The sequence below is a fragment of the Mesoplodon mirus genome (genome assembly GCF_964341445.2).
Source record: "Mesoplodon mirus genome assembly, chromosome: 16".
In the NCBI taxonomy this organism is placed as follows: Eukaryota; Metazoa; Chordata; class Mammalia; order Artiodactyla; family Ziphiidae; genus Mesoplodon; species Mesoplodon mirus.
In genome coordinates this window covers 1,276,745-1,295,994 of record NC_138992.1, presented here as the reverse complement: position 1 = coordinate 1,295,994, position 19,250 = coordinate 1,276,745, and the positions used below count along the sequence as shown (strand labels likewise).

Genomic DNA, 19,250 nt, shown 5'->3' with positions numbered 1-19,250 from the left:
AAGATCCCACATGCCACGGAGTGGCTAGGCCCATGAGCCATGGCTGCTGAGCCTGCATGTCCGGAGCCTGTGCTCCGCAACGGGAGAGGCCACAACAGTGAGAGGCCCGCATACCACAAAAAAAAAAAAGAAAGAAAATGGTATCAGAATGATAGCTTTCGATACAAGATGGAATTGGAGCAAAGAAGAAGATCGATGTGAGTGTAAACACACACTGTGTGAGGACGTCCACTGGGCCCTGCACGGGGGCAGAAGGGACTTTCAGGTTCTAAGATCCTCCTTTGTTGGGAAGGGCTGTAACACACTTTAATTTTAGACTTTAAATATGCATAGTATAGTTTAACCTTAATTACTATATATAAATGGTGTGTATGTTTCCAGTCCAATAGAAAAAAATGCAATAATTTAAAATGAACAAAAACTTACTATATCAACTAAAAAATAAACAGGAAAAGAAAAATCTGAAAAAAGCTAATCAGAGTAAGATGGTAGAAACCACCCAAATAGGTTCTTAATCACAGTAAACCTAACTAGATGCAATGTCCAGTTAAAACAGTAAGGTTAGTAGGAGGAGCCTGTAACTAAGAACCACAGTACCTGCGAAGACAAAGTAGGCAGAGGCAGGAGTCCACCAAGGGGCCTCCGGACGTGAGACGCCTGCCAATTTGCTGTGCGAAGTTCTGGGAAGGCTCCATGACTGGAGACAGCGGGCCTACAGGGTCCTCACCAGAGAACAGGAACCATCTCAGAGAAACAACAAAGTCCTGCCATAAAGACCAACCTCAGTGGCAACCGCATTCAGCTGCTCCAGAGGCAGCAAGGCTCCCCTGGGCTCAGAACGCCCCCACCCCATCCCCATGGATGGAAGGCCAGCACCAGACAGCTGAGGAGGTTCTCAATGCGCGTGCGAGGTCAAATCAAAGAAAAGGAGCTTTTTACAAACTCAGAGGAAACAGAGATAGTGCAAGAAATGTAGAAAAAGTGAGCAAGATGGTAGTTAGTAACTTCAAGGAGATCAAGAAGGAACTGTGTCCACTAAAAGAGAACAGAATAGGGGACTGACTTGGTGGTCCAGTGGGTAGGACTCCACGCTTCCACTGCAGGTGGCACAGGTTCGATTCCTGGTCGAGGAACTAAGATCCCACATGCTGTGCACTGCAGCAAAAACAAAACAAAACAAAAAAAACAGAATAGTATTTTAAAAGGAACAAAAGAAGGAAACAAATCTTAAAAACGTGATAAGCAAAATTAAAAACAAATTAGGGGGGACTTCCCCGGTGGTCCAGTGGTAAAGAATCTGCCTTCCAATGCAGGGGGCGCGGTTTCGATCCCTGGTCAGGGAACTAAGATCCCACATGCTGCGAGGCAACTAAGCCTACACGCCGCAACTACTGAGCTCGCGCGCCTCAACTAGAGCCCACATGCCACAAGCTACAGAGCCCACGCACCCTGCAGCTTGTGTACCACAACCAGAGAAGGAAAAACCCACACACCACAACTAGAGAGAAACCCATGCACCACAACAAAGAGCCTGCGTGCCATAAGACCCGACGCAGCCAAAAATACAACTTAAGTAAATAAAACACACACACACACACACACACAAATTAGGGGACTTCCTAGTGGCACAGTGCTTAAGACTCCATGCTCCCAATGCAGGAGGCCCGGGTTCGGTCCCTGGTCAGGGAACTAGATCCCACATGCATGCTGCAACTAAGGAGCCCTCGAGCTGCAACTAAGATCGGGTACAACCAAATAAAAATAAAATTTCTTTTAAAAAACTAGTAAGACGGTTGAGATACCGTAAAGTTGAGAACATCTTTTTACAAGAATAAGAAGACAAGGAGGTGGATGATAAGACAGAAAGATTAAGACTAACAGGAGTTCTAGGGGGAAGAAAAGGAAACAAAATGGTGAGGATGAAATTATCAGAGAAATAATGTTTTCTCCCAGAACTAAGAGACATGAATCACCAGAGCAAAAGCACCTCCCAGTACCCTCCACAGACAACAAAGGAAAACTGATGCCGAGTCTCAACGTGGAGAACACAAGAGTATCAGTGATGCAGACCTTAGAGTGGGCAGGCCAGACAGCAGATCCCATGGAGCACTGGGAGTCAGATCCCGGCGAACTTCCCAACAGCACGTCCCAAGTCGGAAGACAACGGAACAATGCTTTGAAAGTTACAACTGAAAATAATTTGCAACCTGTTGAGTTTACACGTATTGAGTCGTGAGTCCAGTGTGACAGTCGGATGACAATATTTTCAGACATGCAAACTGAAATTTTTTCACTGCTGTCCATGAAAGTTTTTTTCAGGAGGCTACAAAAAGAAGATCCCCAAACACACTAGGAGTTGGGAGACGGGTGGGTGGGGTCCAGTAAACAGGGAATCCACTGCAGACAGTGGTGAGGGCCCAGAGAGCCCCAGGGAATGACAAGGATTTGCAGACCTGGGACCACTTAGTTTCCTACACTCCACGCTGTAGCCATGATTACTTACTTTTCCTTCCACACAAAACATGCCCGCCCCTAAGGCACCCGGAAGTCCCATCCAAAGGCTCTTCTCTGGTGAGTTTCACCTCGTCTGGGTGTAGATGAGATGCCTCTTAAGCCACAGACCTATAAACTACAAAGAAAAATTATCTGCCCCCCAGCCTAGAATTTGAAAAAAGACGCCTCCCAGCCCCTACCCACCTCCAGCTCCAGGAGCCTGCAGGCAGACCACAGGCCTGGCTGCAGCAGGGACGTCCCTCCCAGCCCACATCAGTGACGTTCCCGTCCATCCTCAGCCATGCCCACGTCCCTGGCCACTGAGTGCCACACACCCACCCTAGATCTTTCCCCGTGACTCTGAAACCAGCCCCTGAGGGCCTGTGCGCCGCACCAGGCAGCCTGAGGGCACAGACACCACAACTCCTGCTGGCACGGAACTCAGGACAGCCCCACGTGCTGCCAGCTGCTCCCTCGGGGACACGTGGACTCCGCCCACCCACCAGGGAGAGACAGGCTCCATGGGCACTCCGGGCCCCGCCGTCCCATCTGTTGAGGGAACAGGTGCAGCGTGTCTGAGGGGGTCCCTGCCCGGTGCTGGGGCAGTTTGCGAGTGGGGAGGCATAGGCCTCTCACGGGACAGTCGGGCCCTCCCCAAGTCAGGGCCTGGGACCAGGCACACAGCCATGCCAGCTCCCAGCCAGGCCAAGGGACACCTGATGGCGGAGGGGACACTTGAAAGCACCCAGCCGGGCGGCAGCCACCTTCTGTGTGATGACACGAAAGACACTACTTTGTACAAAATTCCCCAAATCTGCTTTAATGGTGGAAAAAAATAAGTTCCGACGAGACACAGAGATGCTCGTTCAGAATTCAAAGTCTTCGCCGGCCATGTCGAGAGCCCAGGCGAACTTCTCCCTCTGTGTCTTGTTGTAGATCTTCTCCACGGGCACCCCGAACCTCTTACACCTGCCAAGAGGAGACCGCGGTTCTTGGGAGGAGCGGGACAGAGGTCAGGAGGCCAGGCTACCCAACCTGCTCCTCCCGGGCACAGCACGGCCACCAGCCCAGAGCAGCAGGGAGGAGGCCACGTCCCCCAGCGCAGCCCAGCTGTCCTCCGAGCGGGGCTCGCACACAGGCGACCCAGCCACCCCACCCCCAGTGGGCAGGCTGGGCTCTCTGGCTGGTATGCAGCTCGGGGTCCCACCCCAGCCTTCCACGGCCCCAGAGCTCTCGGGCAGAGAGGACCAGTGACCCAGGACTCAGCATTAAACACACCAGCCAGTCGGGTCCCATCACAGGAAGGACCTGCGCTGACCACCGGGCCCAGGGGACTGAACTGGGGCCACTCAGGGGTCCAGTCCCCTCCTCGAGGCCACGAGTGGGCACGGCGGCCTGGGCCCACGCACCAGGCAACACTGATCCGGGGGTCCAGGTAGTTGAGCTTGGACGTGCCCAGGGCCACCTGCTTGCTCTCCTCCTTGTCCGTGGCCTGCGTGCTCAGTCTCCCGAGCTGCTCCTCCAGTCTCTCCAGCAGCCGTCCCCTCTTCTCCAGGAAGCTGGCGAGAGAAGGAGGGGCACAAGCCCCCACGCTGGCACCACCCAGCTCCACTCAGGCCAGGAGAGCCCAGTGATGGGGGTGCCCGTGCTGCCCCTCACTGCCCTCCTCCATCTCCTGGGGGAGTCCCAGAAGGCTGGAACACAAGGAAGACCACCCTCGGCACGAAGCAGGGACCATCCACCCAGACCTGACTTCACAGGAAGCACCCAAAGGCCACAAGCAAACAGAAAAGGGGGCAAAGGACAGAATCAAATACAAAAGCCTTTTCACATCTGTGAAAGATGCTCAGTCCTTATTTCTACTGTTTTAGAGAAAAGCTGATTTATCAAGGCAGGACCCTCCTTTCACCCTCCACATGCCCTTCCTGAGACGCCAGACAGGGCACCCTGCAGAGGGCACAGGACAGCCACAGCCACGACATCCATGTGCACGTGAACTTCAACCCCAGTCCTTGTTCCAGAAACTCCAGCTCCGAACCCACCTGGACACGTGTGGAAGGACCGCGGGTGGAGGAAACGCCGCAGAGGCTGAGCGGCCCTGACAGACACCACAGCGGAGCGTGTGAGGCGGGGTCTGTCCCCAGGCTGTGCACAAGGGTGGGCCGCAGCCACGGGCACCGCTCTACAGTGGCCTCCAGAGCACCAACCGAACGCCAAGGTGCCAGCGGCAAACGGCAGGCGGCTGCTGATGCCACCAAGAGGGGAGGGGCAGGGGGCACACACGAGTCCTCCTGGAAGACACAAGAGGCTTCCCAGCAGCTGCCTCTGGGGAGCCTCATTTTTCACTGAACATGAATACCCTTCAGTCTAATGGCTGGACACACACACACACACACACCCCACGACTAAAAAGCACCTGCCTGCACCTGAGGAAACTTTCATGCTTTCACAGCCACAGCAGCCGCGTATAAAAGGGGTCACCCCGCTAGAAACAAGGAAGATGAGGGAAACCACAGACGACCGTGTCCTGGTGGGGCAGACCAGCTCCCGGGAGACATGCCACCAGTGCTGACGCGACAGGGACCACAGGCAAAGCGATTACTCAGCAATTTTAAAACTTCCCACAAAAGAACAGCCCGAGCCCAGAGGCGTTCACTGGTGGATTCTACCAAATGGTTAAAGAAGAATTAACTCCAACTCTTCACAAACTTTCACAAAGCAGAAGAGGAGAGACCGCTTCCCATGTCCCTCCAAGACCAGCATCACCCTGACACTGAACCAAAGACACCACCAGAAAGCCATACACCATTATCCAGTGTAAATACAGAAGCAAAAATCCTCATCACAACAGCAGCAAGCCTAACCCAGGATGTATAAAAGAGATTCTGCACCATGACCAAACAGGGTTTATCCCTGGGATGCAAGAATGTAACACCCAAAATCCAGTCAGTGCAACACAGCATTGTCTGGATACAGAAAAATCATCTGACAAAATCCAACACCTTCCAGGAAAAAACAAACCTCGACAAAAGGAACAGAAGGGCACGTCCTCACCCTGATAAAGGCACCTAAGAAAACCCACAGCTGACTTCCTCCTCAACAGTCAAAGCTCTGCCCGTGAGGTGAGAACAAGACTCGGGGTCTACACAGGTCACCGTCCTCAGCACCGCGCTGGAGGGTCCAGCCAGAGCATCAGGCAAGAAAAAGAAGTAAAAGGCATCCCGGTTGGAAAGGAAGACGGAAACCATCTCTACTTGAGGACGACATGATCTTAAACCCTAAGGAATCCGCCAAGAAACTGCTAAGGCTAACAGGTGAGTTCAGTGGGGTGCAGGGTGTGAGACCAACCCACACGCATCAAGTCTACTTCCACGTGGTCTGCAGAGGACAAGTCAGCACAGCAGGCCCGACCAACCCTGGAAAGGAAGGCCTGCCTACCAGGCTGGACGTCGGGAGGGCGCCCATCTCCCTAAACAGTAAGAAAAGAGAGGCTCACGGAGCCCAGAGTCGTGTACCAACAGTACAGGTCCTGCTGAGCTCCTGCTTCCCTCCGGAGTCCAGAAGGTTGGCATGTGCTAGGCAGAGGGTGCCCACATGACCTTTCACTGTACGAAATCACAGCCGTGACTGTGCAGGGTCCTGTGAGTCCTACGGAATCACTGAACCTACAGGTGGTCTGGGGAGTCAGCGGGAAAGGGTATTCGCTAGCACTGTGACCCATGAAACACGGCAAGGACACTGTTCTGGAAAGGACGGACGAAGGGCTGGCGCAGGACACGCCCCCCCTGGTCCCTGGGTGGCCCAGAGTCTCGCTCGGTGTGCAACAGCAGGAGAGCTGCTGTCTGCTGTGAGAAGGCGAGCCTGGAGATGACAGGTCCAACCCCAGCTGACTGGGCTCGGATCCTCAGGCTGCTTTTGACCACCATGGCTGAAGTGAGGGGGGGAAATACAGCTCAGGTGATGCCTGGGCTTCTGTTCTCCAGGTGGGAGAAGGGACCCAAAAATTCCCAAAATTGAGCTCTGGATGGGCCAAAAATGTTAGAAGTTTACACGGCTCTCCCCTCCAAGCAGAAAAGCCTGGAACAAGTTTTAGAAAAGACTGCTGCCCTCGCCTCTCCCTCCCCAACCCCCATTCCAGCTGGGATCTTCCCAGGCAGCTGTAACGTTAACCCTGTGAAGGTTTACCTGCTAGGGATTTGGAAAAATTAGCAGTAAGAAGCAGCAGGACAGGGACTTCCCTGGTGGTCCAGTGGGTAAGACTCCGCGCTCCCAACTGCAGGGGGCCCGGTTCCATCCCTGGTCGGGGAACTAGATCCCGCACACGCACCGCAACTAAGAGTCCGCAGGCCGCAACGAAGACCCCGTGTACCGCAACGAAGACCCGGAGCAGCACAAATAAATTAATTAATATTAAAAAAAAAAGAAAAACAGTACAATTCTTGCGATGGCTCTGTATTTTGTGGCTACCGCGTGTGGACGTAGAGTAAAAAGCTGACCTAAAATGTAAAATGGCTGGAACTTCCCTGGCGGTCCAGTGGTTAAGACTCTGCACTTCCACTGGTCGGGGAACTAAGATCCCACACACTGCATGGCACGGCCAAAAAAAAAAGGAAAATCCCTGTAACTTCATAAATGCCAGAGGAATCATCCCAATCAGAAAGGATGCCCAGGAAAAGTGTAAAGGGGACTCAACAGCCTTGTGCTGCAGCCTGTGGGAGGGTTAGAGTTCCAACTCTGAGTGCAGCGAACACATCTCCATAAACGATGCCTTCTTACTCTGTTTGCCGATTGACATCTCTGGGGAAGGGGCCCACGTGAGGAAGGAGGTTGTCCCAAGAGGGAGACACGTCCTGGAGTCTGGAGAGCTGGGTGGATTTCTAACGAGCTCTCGTGAGACGGGACCCAGGCTGGTGACCTTCTGGCCTGACGTGTGCCCTTTAGAGCAGATCAACTTCTAACCTCCAGATGGACAAGCGACTGAGGGCTCAGGGAAGCCTTGTGACTTGGACTTGGCGGCGTCTCCACTTTGCTGCTGCAGGAAAGCCACCGGTCTGCGGGGAACCTCGGGTCTTGCTGCCTGGGCCTGACTAGGCAGAAACCCAGCACCGTCTGCAGCAGGAGAGCAAGTGGGACGGAGGCTCCAGGACTGGACCTCAGACCCCAGGGTCGTGGCAGATTTGGGACACCCCTTCGCGGGACCCTAACCATGCAGACGTAGCCGCTGGCTGGACCTTGGGGTCACCTGCAGATGCCCCCAGGAAAAGGCCCGTTTTTCTGGCAGGGCAGTCAGAAATCAAGTGCACTGGGCCGTGTGTCTCTGATGCAGAGACTGCCCGCGACCCAGGCTGTGGATCCTGCACGTGTGCCAGCGGGGGGCAGGGGGGGCACATCACAGGGACAGCTGCCCCAGGGATGCCTCGGCGCTCCACCTGAGACTCTCCAGGTGAGGGCAGCCTGTAGCAGGGGAGGGGGCTGCCCCGGCACACAGCCCAGTGGGGCAGGTGGACCCCCAGATGCAGCCCATCTTGTCTCTGCTGCTCACCGGATCAGCAGGAGGATACAGCCGTACACACGTGGACATTACATAAACATGAGAACCTCTGTGAAAAATCCAGAGTCCGTCCCGCCAGCACCTGGATGTGGTGTGTCTTTCTGGCCCAGATGCATACAAACGTCTCTCTGTGGCAACACCTGCCCCTTGTGCACAAAACCCAGATGAAAGGTCTGGGAAAGAAAGCAATGCAGTTATGACGACTGACCACGAACATGATTTTGCAACAACAAGGGGGAACACTCCTGAGATCCTGGTCCCTGGGGAGGAGGCGGAAGCACCGGCTGAGCCCAGGGAGTGGGAATGAGTCGTGTGCACAGCCCGAGGGCCTGAGAACCGTCCGTGTGTCCTATCACTGTGAGGAATCTCAGCTCAATGCTGAGTCCTGGGAGTCCTCCTGGTGAATCACTGAACCTGTGGGTGGGCTCGGGGACATGCAACAAAGCTAGCAATGAACAACCCAAAAGTGTAACTAAGAAAACAATTCCATTTACAACAGCAACGAAAATAGAACACTTTCAAATAAACTTAACCCCCAAAAGTGCAAAACTTGTCCTCCAAAACTTTGCTAAAAGAAATGAAAGAAGAACGAGCATCTGAAAAGACATCCCAGTGTTCACAGGTTGGAAGGCTTGGCCTTGTTAAGAAGGCAGTACTTCCCAAATTGACCTACAGCGTCAACGCATCCCAATCAAAACCCAGGCCGACTTCCCTGCAGAAACTGACCAGGCAACCCTAAAATTCATATGGAACTTCAAGGGACCCTGAATAGCCAAAACAATCTTTAATGAGAAAACCAAATTGGAGCTCACACTTCCTGATTTCAAACTTACAGGAATCAAGACTGAGTGGTACTGGCAGGAAGACAGACAGACCGATGAACGTGAACAGAACGGAGCCCAGAAACACCTGCCATCAGCTGATCTTCCACAAGGTGTCAAGACCATTCAGCTGGTGGGAGTGGTGCTGGGAAAACTGGGTGTCCACATGAGAAAAAATGAAGTTGAATCCTTACCTCACACCATCTACAAAAAATAACTCAAAATGGATCAACTACCTAAATGTAAATATTAAAACTACAAAACTCTTATAAGAAAACCTAGAAATGCATCTTTATGACCTCGGGTCAGGCAAAGCCTTATTAGACATGATACCTAAAGAATAAGCAATGAAAACTAGACTTATCAAGATTTTTGTTCTTCAAAGCATACTACCAAGAAAGTAAAAAGACAACACACAGAATGGGAGAAAGTCTTTTCAAATCATGTATTTGAGGACTTCCCTGGTGGTCCAGTGGTTAAGACTCCACGCTTCCACTGCAGGGGGCGCAGGTTCGATGCCTGGTTGGGGAAGTTCCGCGTGCCACGTGGCACGGCCAAAAAAAAAAAAAATCATATATTTGAAAAGGTACTCGTATCTGGAGTGAATTATGAGCTCTTATAACTCAACAGTAAAAAAAACCAAAGAACTCAACTGAAAAACGGAAAAAGGATGGAACAGACATTTCTCCAAAGACCACACACAAATGCCCAATAAGCAGAGAAAAGATCCTCACACATCGTTAGCCATCGGGGAAATGCAAACCGAACCCACACCCGCTGGACTGTAACCAAAAAGAGGGAAGATGAGAAAAGTCCAGCGAGGATGTGGAGAAACTGGGACCCAGCGCACGGCTGGTGAGAACGTGAGCACGATGGACAACAGGTGGCGCTTTCTTAAAATGCTAAACCTTGGCGCTACAGAGCAATCCAACAATTCTACGACAAAAGTCACAAAGTGCAAACACCCAAACGTCCAGACACATGGACGGTAAAACGTGGTCTGGCCACACACGGAATATTCGGCGATTGAAGCACTGACGGGCTACAAGGCAGCTGGACCTCAGCAACATTACGCTAAACAAAAAAAGCCAGACAAGGTCCACAGATGGTGGGATTCCATTTGTGCGAATGTCCAGGGGCTGGGGGAGGGGAGGGGGTTTGTTTGCAGTGATGGAAACGCTCTAAAATGCACGGTGACGATGGCTGCGCAGCTCTGTGAACCAGCCGGAACCGCTCGCCCGCAGTCAAGAGCCGAGAGCCTCTGAAGGAGAGAACCACGCGGCCCGGAGCTCGGGTGCCCGAGTACAGGCGTTTCTCCTCCTGCACTTCTGCACTGCTTCACCTTTTGGCGCAAATATAGTTTGTATTGTTTGAATCAGAAAATACGATCGGAAAGAAAAGCAGAGAACTGGTGAAGAGAAAAGCAGGTTCACTGGCAACCCCGTGACTCGGATGGGCTGGGGCCTCCGGACACTCGCCTCTTGGACCTGCCGTCCCCTCTGGATTGGTGGTCGGCCTCTGCCTTCTTCAGCTCTGCCTTGGCCTCGGCCACCTGCTGCTTCTTTGCCTCAATCTGCAAAAGAAGAGGGGCCCAGTCAGGGCTGCTCCTGCCCACCCCAGTCCAGCCCCAGGGATCACCGTCCACAGCCTGCAGGCCCTACGCCCTGAAAGGGCCCAGCTGACCGGGTCCCCTGGGTACCCGTCTGCCCAGTCAGGGTGCCGGAGCACTGGCCCTGACTGGTCACTCTGTGGCCAGGGGGCAGGGTGAGGCCAAGAGGCCCCAGACATACCACCTGCTCCAGCCAGACCCGGCCCCGTGCTCTGCTGACCTCCCTCCTGGGCTAGAGGCCCTTCCACACCAGAAGGCCGCGCAGGACAGCCTCTGGCCCTCCCTTAGCCGGTTCTCCCCTCCTGGCCAGCACCTGGCCCCGGGCAGCCCTGATTTGCCCAAGCACCTCCGAGGGCCGTGCGGTCCCAGGGAGGGGAGAGGAGGAGAGCCGCACAGTCGCCCCCAGAGGCCCTCCCGCCGTGCCCGCCGCGCACCTTCGACCGAAGAGTCTGCATCGACTTCTCGAAGGTCTTGGGAGTTGCCCGCTGATGGTTGCAGAGAACGGCAACGGCCCGATTTGCTCGGTTGTAAGACAGGATCTTAGCGGCTACACTGTCTTCAGCTAGAAAACAGGAGTCTGTTACACAGCAGCAGCCACCGGACAACAGCCGCTGCCGCCCAAGGAAGGAGCTCACAGGACAGGACTCAGGCTCCGCACCTAGTCCAAGGGCCTCACCACAGAGGCAGAGAAGAGGCCTCCCCAGAGCCCCCCCGAGAGCATCGGGCCCACGTCCAGGAGCCCCCGCTGGGGGTGGGAGTGGCAGGAAGAGGGTTCCCGCACACAGTGGGGGACACGCAGAGCTGGACGGGCGCTTCAAAACCAACTCTGCGGAGGAGCAGATGCGGAGACTGGGCAGCGGGCCTAACCGTGCGGGTGGCCCTGCAGGGATGGCTTGGCCTGGGGACCCACACACATCCCTGACCCGTCCCTGCGGGCCAGGGGAGCTCCACTCTGCCCTGGACACCGGCCACGAGGCATCCCGTACCAACCCAGCAGCCGGGCACCAGCCCACAAGTGGGCGCCCTGTCCCCACACCAGGGACTCTCACCTCTGGTCAGCACTCTCAGCTGGCCCTGCAGGGTGAGGCTGGCGTTGCAGGTCCGGAACACCTTGGCCGTCAGGCCATCCATCAGGTCCTGCAGGTGCTTGTTCAGACTGGCGGTCTGAACACGAGGAAGGAGGTGGGTCTCAAAACGTGGTCTCCTTTGTGGACAGTTTCACAGCTCTCTTCCCAGCCCCCTGCCCCACACCTCTGGGTGGAAGGAAGCTGGTGGTTAGACAGATGGCCTCAGCCTTCTCGTGCAGGAGAACACGCCAGTCGGCGCTCACGCTCGCCCCGTGGCGTCAGCCTGGCCCTTCTGGACGCAGACAGGCCGAGCTGCGCTGCAGCCCTGTGTCACCCCATCAGCACTGCTCTGAGTGCCCCAGGCTTACGGTCAGTCTGTCAAAGAGCTCGTCCCCGGGGCCTTTGTTCTCCATAAACAGCTGCAGATTCTCGTACACCTGTGGCAGAGAGAAGAAGCCTTTACAAAGACCCCCTCGTGCCCCGGGCAGGAAAAAGCCTCCTGGGGCCAAGGAGATGGAGGTAAACGAGGGGCCCGAAGGGCCAGCTGTGCGACAGAACTGGGAGACCAGCAGACTGGGTTTCTCCCAGGAAGCAGTCAGCACCACCGCAGGGTCACGCGCCACGTGTCCAGGCTGCTGTCCATCGCGAGGCTGGCACGGCCCCTCACAACGCACACCCTGGCTTCTTCCTCTGTCTCCCACGCCGGGTCCCTCCAGGTGACCCCACGTCCACAGTCAGACTCGCCCGACACCACAGCGCCTCAGAGGACCTTCAAGGTCCCTTTGTCCAATTTCCCTCCACCCTCACTTTCCTTTCTGTCCTTCTAAGGGAGCGCAAACGTCCTCCCGGCTCGTGTCGGCCTGGGCCTGTCTCTCCATGCAGCTCTGCGTGTGCCCCACGGGGCTGGACACCAGGTGCCCAGCTCCAGAGTGACCGGAACATCCCCCACTCTCGGCACCACGGCCCCCAAGTCCCCCGACTCCTGACTGGGTCTGTGCCTTAGGAAAGTGGCCCCAGTGCTCCCTCACCCTCTGCCACGTGAGGACAGTGAGAAAGCATGGCCACGCCAGGAAGGGGCCTCACCGGCTCACAGCTCCCGACTCCAGCCTCCAGACCAGGAGGTGGAAGCACTGTTAATGAGGTGCCCAGGCCAGGTGCCTCATCAGAGTGGCCCGAACTGAGATATGTGGTGGTTATCTTCTGTTACTAAAACCCCTTCTCCTGCCCCAAGGAAAGCCTCTCCCTTTCCTCACCTGTGCTCCCCACCAACTCATGCCCTGGAACAGATTTCAGATGCCTGGGCACGCCGTGCAGCCCCTCCCGAGTGGGTGTTTCTCTGTCACCCTCGACGGTCTCCCCAGGCCTCCCGTTCTGTGTTCGGGCAGCCATGTCTGTGTGTAAGTTGCAGGTGGGCAGTGTTGGATCTGCTCTCCTTGCTATGACACGGGGCCCACGCAGACGGAGGCCAGGGTGACTGACACTCTAGGGCTCATCACTCCAGAAGGAGTGGAAATCCTGATTTCCCTTCAGAGCCCTCTGCAAACCAGAGACTTCACCCCCCGGGCCCCCCCGACTCCATCCGTCCCTCCATCGGCAGGTGCGAGGCCAGGCGCCGTGGGCGCGGCGGTCAGCCAGCAGGCTCAAGCCCTGAACCTCACCATTCACAGAGGGGAGACCCGGGACACCGCCAGAGAGACTGCAGCGAGCTGCACGCCCAGCGGCCAGAAGACCCTTCCCAGGCGCCTTGGGGTGAACAGCGTCCCCCACAAATTCACGTCCTTCCCAAAACTTCAAAACGTGACCTTTTTCAGAAATAGGGTCTTTGCAGATGCAATGAGTCCAGACGAGGTCACAGTTGGTGGGGGGCAACTCCAACAGGACCGTGTCCTCCCAAGAAGAGAGACAGACGCGCGGGGACCACGGAGGCGGAGCTGAACTGCTGCAGCCTCGAGCCAACGCGCCAGGATGCACGGGCACCTCCAGACGCCAGGGGGCCTGGAAGGTTTCTCTCCAGAGCCGCAGAGGGCGCACGGCCCTGCCAACACCCTGCCCTCGGAATCCTGGCCTCTAGAATGCCACCCTAACCCACCAGAAGAGCAGTGGCGGCACTGGCACCTTGGAGGGCAGGTCCAGTTCAGCCTACGGGCGTTTGGCCTTGCCACCAAGCCTGACGGGACAGGCAAATGGGCCTCGTGGCCCTGTGCCTTCCTCTGATGCTCCCTGAAAGAGAGCGCCCAGATCTCAGGGGCGAGCGTGGGGCACGAGCCACCGCCCACACCAGGCACTCACCGGCTTCTCCACCGGCACTTTGTTGTAGTAGCGGATCGAGTCCTTTCCCAGGAAGTCGAATTCCACGACGTACGGGCAGCCGTCGGCCTCTGGGTGCAGCTGGACATGTTCCACACGGAGCGAGCAGCAGCCCACCGTGTCAGCCGACTCGCCCTCCTCCTTCTCGTGCCCGGCTCGCAGCGCCAGCTGAGCGGACGGGGCCCATCAGGACGTGGTGCACACACACAGGGGCACAGACGGACACGCCCCCTCAGGCACACACCCACCCCTCCACCTGCCCGAGGCTCCGGCTCAGGACACACGAGCCCCGCGGTTCCCCCAGCTGCCCGTGCAACCAGGTCTTTGCGACCGACTGGAGCGTCTGTGAACAGCAGGTGGGGAAGCCTGGAACCATCCACACCTTGTCGATGAAATAAAGGGCCACGGCGCGTTGTCTCGCCTTCATTTCTCGGGACTTCCAGTCGGCCTGGTACTGAGAACGGATCTCGCCCACAACTCCTTTCAGGCGCCGAGCCACTTCGTACTTCTCCCAGTCCCTCTCCCCCTGACGAAGGGAGCAAAAGTAGCAGAGGAAACCCCGGGGATCCCTTCAGACAGGAAACCGCCCACTCTCCTCCCAGGCCGCTCTCACCTGCTCGGCTCAGGGCCGGGGAGCAGACTCCAAACTCAGCGAAATTTAAAGAGAGCGTAAGCCTAAATACCTTGTTTTTTAAGACAAATGGCCGCTGGACACGATATCACTTCAAAACCGGCCTGCGAGTGCCCGTGACCTCAGGGACCCCCTGCCAAAGCGGCCCGGGCCCAGCCGGGGGCAGCGGGTCAGAGCCGGCTCACCTTCAGCTTGGAGCTGGGGTTCAGCATGACGTACTTGGTGGAGTTCTGCACGTTCTCTGTCCACGCCGCCAGCCACGTGACCGTGCGGTCGCACCGCACCTCCTTCCACCGGTGACCTACCGGAGGCTCGGGTACTTCGGAGTCCCTGCAGCAGGAGAGTGACCCAAACCCGACGATGCAAGACCCTGCTCCCTGAGACACGGGCCAAACGCCGCCTCCTGCGACTGCGCTGGCGCCGCAGGTGCCTCCTCGCCCAGGCCACGCCCTCGCGTCGCGGCCTCTGTGTCGCCAGGCACGTGAGGGGCTCACTCAGAGCTACCACCACACGTGAACCGGGACGGCCACCCCCGAGGCCACACACGCTGCCAGCTCAGCAGCTCCATGGGACACAAGCCGCCGCCGGGCGCCTGATGGGCCCAGGCTGCCAGGACGCCTCTGCCGACCCGGCTCGGCCGTGGTCCACGCAGCGGAGGGACCGAAGCTCCTGCTGGAGCGTGGCCCGGAGTCCCAAACGCTCACGTGTTACTAGACCATCTCGACCACCTGAACTCTGGAAAACTGTGTTGGAAGGACACGGACACGCCTTCTTGGTGGAGTGAAACCTCAAGCAGGAGGCAGAGTGACACGGGCTGGTTCAGCAAACGGCACGTGGGCCGCCGCAGAGCGTCCATCTGCGGGGAAGGTGCCCGCCCACCCGGCCCACAGAGCCTGGAGTGGCGGAGACACGCCCCACATCGGGCCCCACTCCCCTGGGTGAGAGGCGGGACCGACCCCCACCACCCCCGCCCCGCGCACACCTGCTGCAGTTGATGGTCACGTCCTCCGGCAGGACCCTCCTCTTCAGCATCCCCATCTTGGGGTGGTCGCCGCGGCCCCGGAACAACCCAGGGGGCTCGGTCTTGAAATTGCCTATCTTCTCTCGGTGCCCGTCTAAGATACAGTAGCCAAACTCTTGCTGAAGTTTTTCCGCCTCTTCTTTGAGCTTCTGCGTTCACAGAATAGCGTGTAGGCGTCAGGGGTGAAGAAACAGGACGAGCCCGGTGCCCACGTCTGCCGGGTGCACGACACTCGCCAGAGCCCCTTCCCTGCTGCGGGAGGAGCGCGGGAGGCCCAGCGAGGCAGGCGGCCGCCCCCGGCTCCCGGCTGCAGCTGTGCTGGTCCACCGTCACCACGGAGCATGAACTACGGAGTCACTAACTCACACGGCGGGGCCACTGTCCCCCGTGCTCCGGGTGGGCAGAGCACGGTTAAACGCGTCTAGGGGCCATGTTAACTCAAAAGTGTCTGAGAATAACGGAGCAGAATCAGAGGCCCCTTCAGCACACCCTGTCGGGGGCTCGTCTAGAAGAATCACACAGGAACGGCGTTTGTGAGAGGAAGGGGTCGTCTTCTGCATACCAGCAGCCTCCCACGCAAGGCCCCAGGGGCCCAAGCCAGACTGAGCCCCAGAGCAGCCCGACCTGCTTCTCCTCCTTGGACAGGGCCTTCCGGGCGGCGGTCTTCTCCACAAAGTATCTGTGGATCTCCGTGAAGTCACATTTGTCCAGGTGCTTGATTACTTTCCTCTCTTCTGCTGTCATCTCCTGCCCCAAAATCAGACATGCGTTCTCAACATCCAACACAGGCAACAGTCACAGGGGCAGTGGGGACCCTCCCCCACCACGGCAGGGGTCCCACTCCACAGGGAATGGTGACATCCCAGAAGCAGGAGGAGCAGACTCTGGGCAAAGACGCCAAGGCCACCCCGACCAGCAGCCTCTGCAGTTGTCCCCTAAGCAGAGCCTTTTCAGGCCGGTGGCCCAGGTGTGCAGGTGGCCCAGGTGTGCAGGTGGCCGGATGGAGAGCTGAGGCCCCGGTGCTTCCTCCTAATGGCCTTCTGAGCTGGGCCCTGTGGCCGCACCTGAAGAACTGCCCCCTCTGGCTGCCGCGTGGGCTGCGCATGGCAGTAGGGGGCCCCTCACTCACCACCAGGGGAGTCGGCCACCGCCCCACGCGCGGTGGGAACACACACGTGCTTGGCGGTCCCCAGTCCAGCCACACACACACAGCCCGCAGCCCCACCAACCCCCAGGTCCCTGCAGAGGTAGGTGTGAGGCCGCACCACACCCTGTGGCAGAACCCAGGTGCCCGCCAGCCGGGAAGGGGACACACGCGGCGCTGGTGTCCTGCCCAAAGCAGCTGGAAGGGGGTCTGGGGTGCGCTTTCTCCGGGCGGAGTCCACAGGTGTAGCCAAGATGAGTGCAGACGCACACAGAACCCAGTTTTTTTTTCAATGAGAAAAGAAAAAACAAGTAGCACCTTATATTCAGATAGCTTGCCAACGAGTATCTCTGTTTCCCGGGGGCCAGAAAATGCCACTCCTGGCACCCCGCCACCTCCCTTTCCTGGAGATTCCAAGCCTGGCTCTGCCTGGCCTTCCAGCCACTGGAGAGAAGCGAGGGTGGGCAAGCGTCTGACCGCAGCAGGCCGACACCCAGAGACCGCGGCCGCGCAGCACGTACCTTCCGCCAGTCGCTAAAGAAGTTGTTTTGGAAAACTTCTTTTGTTGTATATTCGTGATCCAGCATTTTCCCATAAAACGTGGCAACCTCCTCAGCTGCTAAGCTCAACTTCATGGGCTTCCCTGGAGACGCCGGAAGATACACTGGTTTAGGGAGCCGACCCTGCCCCACCCTCCGGCCCACAACATCCTGCTCCTTAAGTCACGCTTGGTTACACACGTTGTATTGTATCGTAACATAGCTGACTTCTTTTAGTTCAGGAGAAGGCTCTAAATTTAAGAAGACAACCACACCCGTGCACAGGTGTGGCTGTAAGCATCCTGGAGCACAGGCCAGGCCTTTGTAGAAGGTGTCAATGGCCAGAATTGCTCACGTTTATACTGTTTTAATGATTTATTTTGCTGCTACGCTTACATGAAAATTTACAGTTGAAAAACACAAGAAGGGGCTTCCCTGGTGGCGCAGTGATTGAAAGTCCGCCTGCCGATGCAGGGGACACGAGTTCGAGCCCCGGTCCGAGAAGATCCCACGTGCCACGGAGCAGCTAAGCCCGTGCGCCACAACTACTGAGCCTGCGCTCTAGAGCCCACGCGCTGCAACTACTGAAGCCCACGCGCCTAGAGTCCATGCTCTGCAATAAGAGAAGCCCCACTTGCTGCAACTAGAGAAAAGCCCACATGCAGCAACGCAGCCAAAAGAATAAACAAACAAAAAAAAACAACTAAGCAGACGCTCCTAACCAGAGGGGTGGAGAGAAAGAGGGCCAGAGGCCAGCGGAGGGGCAGTGAGGGGCCGGGCCAGTCAGCACGCGCCCACGGTAACAGCTGGGAGCCCGCAGGCGGCCCGCTGCAAACACCCAGGGACCCAGAGACTCAGGCCCTCACCCAGAAGGTCCTTCTGGATGCAAGCCCACGTGGGCCATGCCAGCACAGCAGGAAGGCAGGGGTGGCAGAACCAAGCTGGGCGAGTTCAAGGACACCACCTGGGTCACCGGGCGCTGGATGTGCAGCCCCCGCCCCCCAAAGCACAGGAGTTCTGAGCCAGGCCAGGCTGCAGATGGGCAGGGGCCCCCTGATGTCTCAGGGAGCCTCTGAACTGCAGGCTTGGAAGCAGCCTGGCCTGGCTCCTGAGCAAAGGGCCAGTGTCTCCCAGGTGCACGGGTCAGCCCAGACCCTGACGGGAGAGCCACCAACGGAGCAGGCCTGGGTGGCCGCCAGTTACCAGGTGCAGAAGCAGGTCCCTGGCCACAGTCACTCGAGCCACCCATGTAGTCCTCACCATCGTAGTAGAAGCAAACTCCCTCAGGAAGCGGCTCATACGGGGGTGCGAACCACGGGCCTCTGTGCTCCAGCTGCGTCCACTTCACACCGCCTGGGCTCTCCTTCTCCTCTTCCCACCTGGAGGACACACGAGAAGGTTCCGACTCTCACACCGCACAGGAGTGCAGGTCCTCCCCACGCATCCCTCTGGACACCCCGTGACCACCTCCCAGCTGAGCTAGGTAAGGAACAGGAGGGGTCATCCCCCTAGGGGTGCGGGGACTGACCCTGCCTGACCTCAGACCACGCCTCTCGTTAGACAACCACACCTCCTTGACCCAGAGGAAAAGGGGCAGAGAGGCTCCCCCAGCTGGGTCCCTTCAGGGCCGCCCCAGAGTCCCCAGGTCTGGCTCCAACCTACTTTCCCAATCTTGTGCAACTGTAATTCGCAGCTCTTATATTGAATGCATCTAATGAAGGTGTACCAGCGAAGCGGCCACTGCAACCCAGCTCCACACTCAGGCCTGACCCCTCTGTTCCCAGGACGCCATCCCTCCCACCCCCACCAGCAGGGCCCGAGCCCCCAGAGGCAGACGGGACTCCATGCTCGTGGCAAATCTCTGGCCCCTTGCTGTAAAGTGGAAGTACTGATAGGACTTAGGTCACAGAAGGGGACCAGTTAGACCGCGGTGAGACACCATCCGGAAGCACTGAGTTAATGACGTCGGAACTCCAACAGAAACCCGGAGCACAGCCCCGTGCGGTGTGAACCCACCCTGCTCTTTGGAAAGGTGGCATTTCACGCACAGGAGATCCCCACCTCCCT

The 19,250-nt window shown here is 57.3% G+C and overlaps 1 protein-coding gene across 2 annotated transcripts; it reads right to left on the bottom strand.

Annotated features, from left to right (window-relative positions):
* Nucleotides 1–3,359: 3,359 nt before the first annotated feature.
* Nucleotides 3,360–17,246, bottom strand: TOP1MT (DNA topoisomerase I mitochondrial; the record flags this gene model as incomplete). Of its 2 annotated transcripts, none has more annotated exons than XM_082601534.1 (12): nt 3,360–3,462; nt 3,903–4,052; nt 10,344–10,438; nt 10,909–11,036; nt 11,524–11,638; nt 11,910–11,978; nt 13,831–14,016; nt 14,231–14,374; nt 14,665–14,809; nt 15,462–15,646; nt 16,125–16,247; nt 17,166–17,246. In XM_082601534.1, the coding sequence occupies 12 exons, from the start codon at nt 17,229–17,231 to the stop codon at nt 3,360–3,362; spliced, it is 1,509 nt and encodes a 502-aa protein (XP_082457660.1). The 2 variants fall into 2 exon arrangements, with proteins under 2 accessions (XP_082457660.1, XP_082457659.1); XM_082601533.1 differs by having other exon boundaries at nt 15,462–15,649; nt 17,166–17,231.
* Between the last annotated feature and the right edge of the window lie 2,004 nt (nt 17,247–19,250).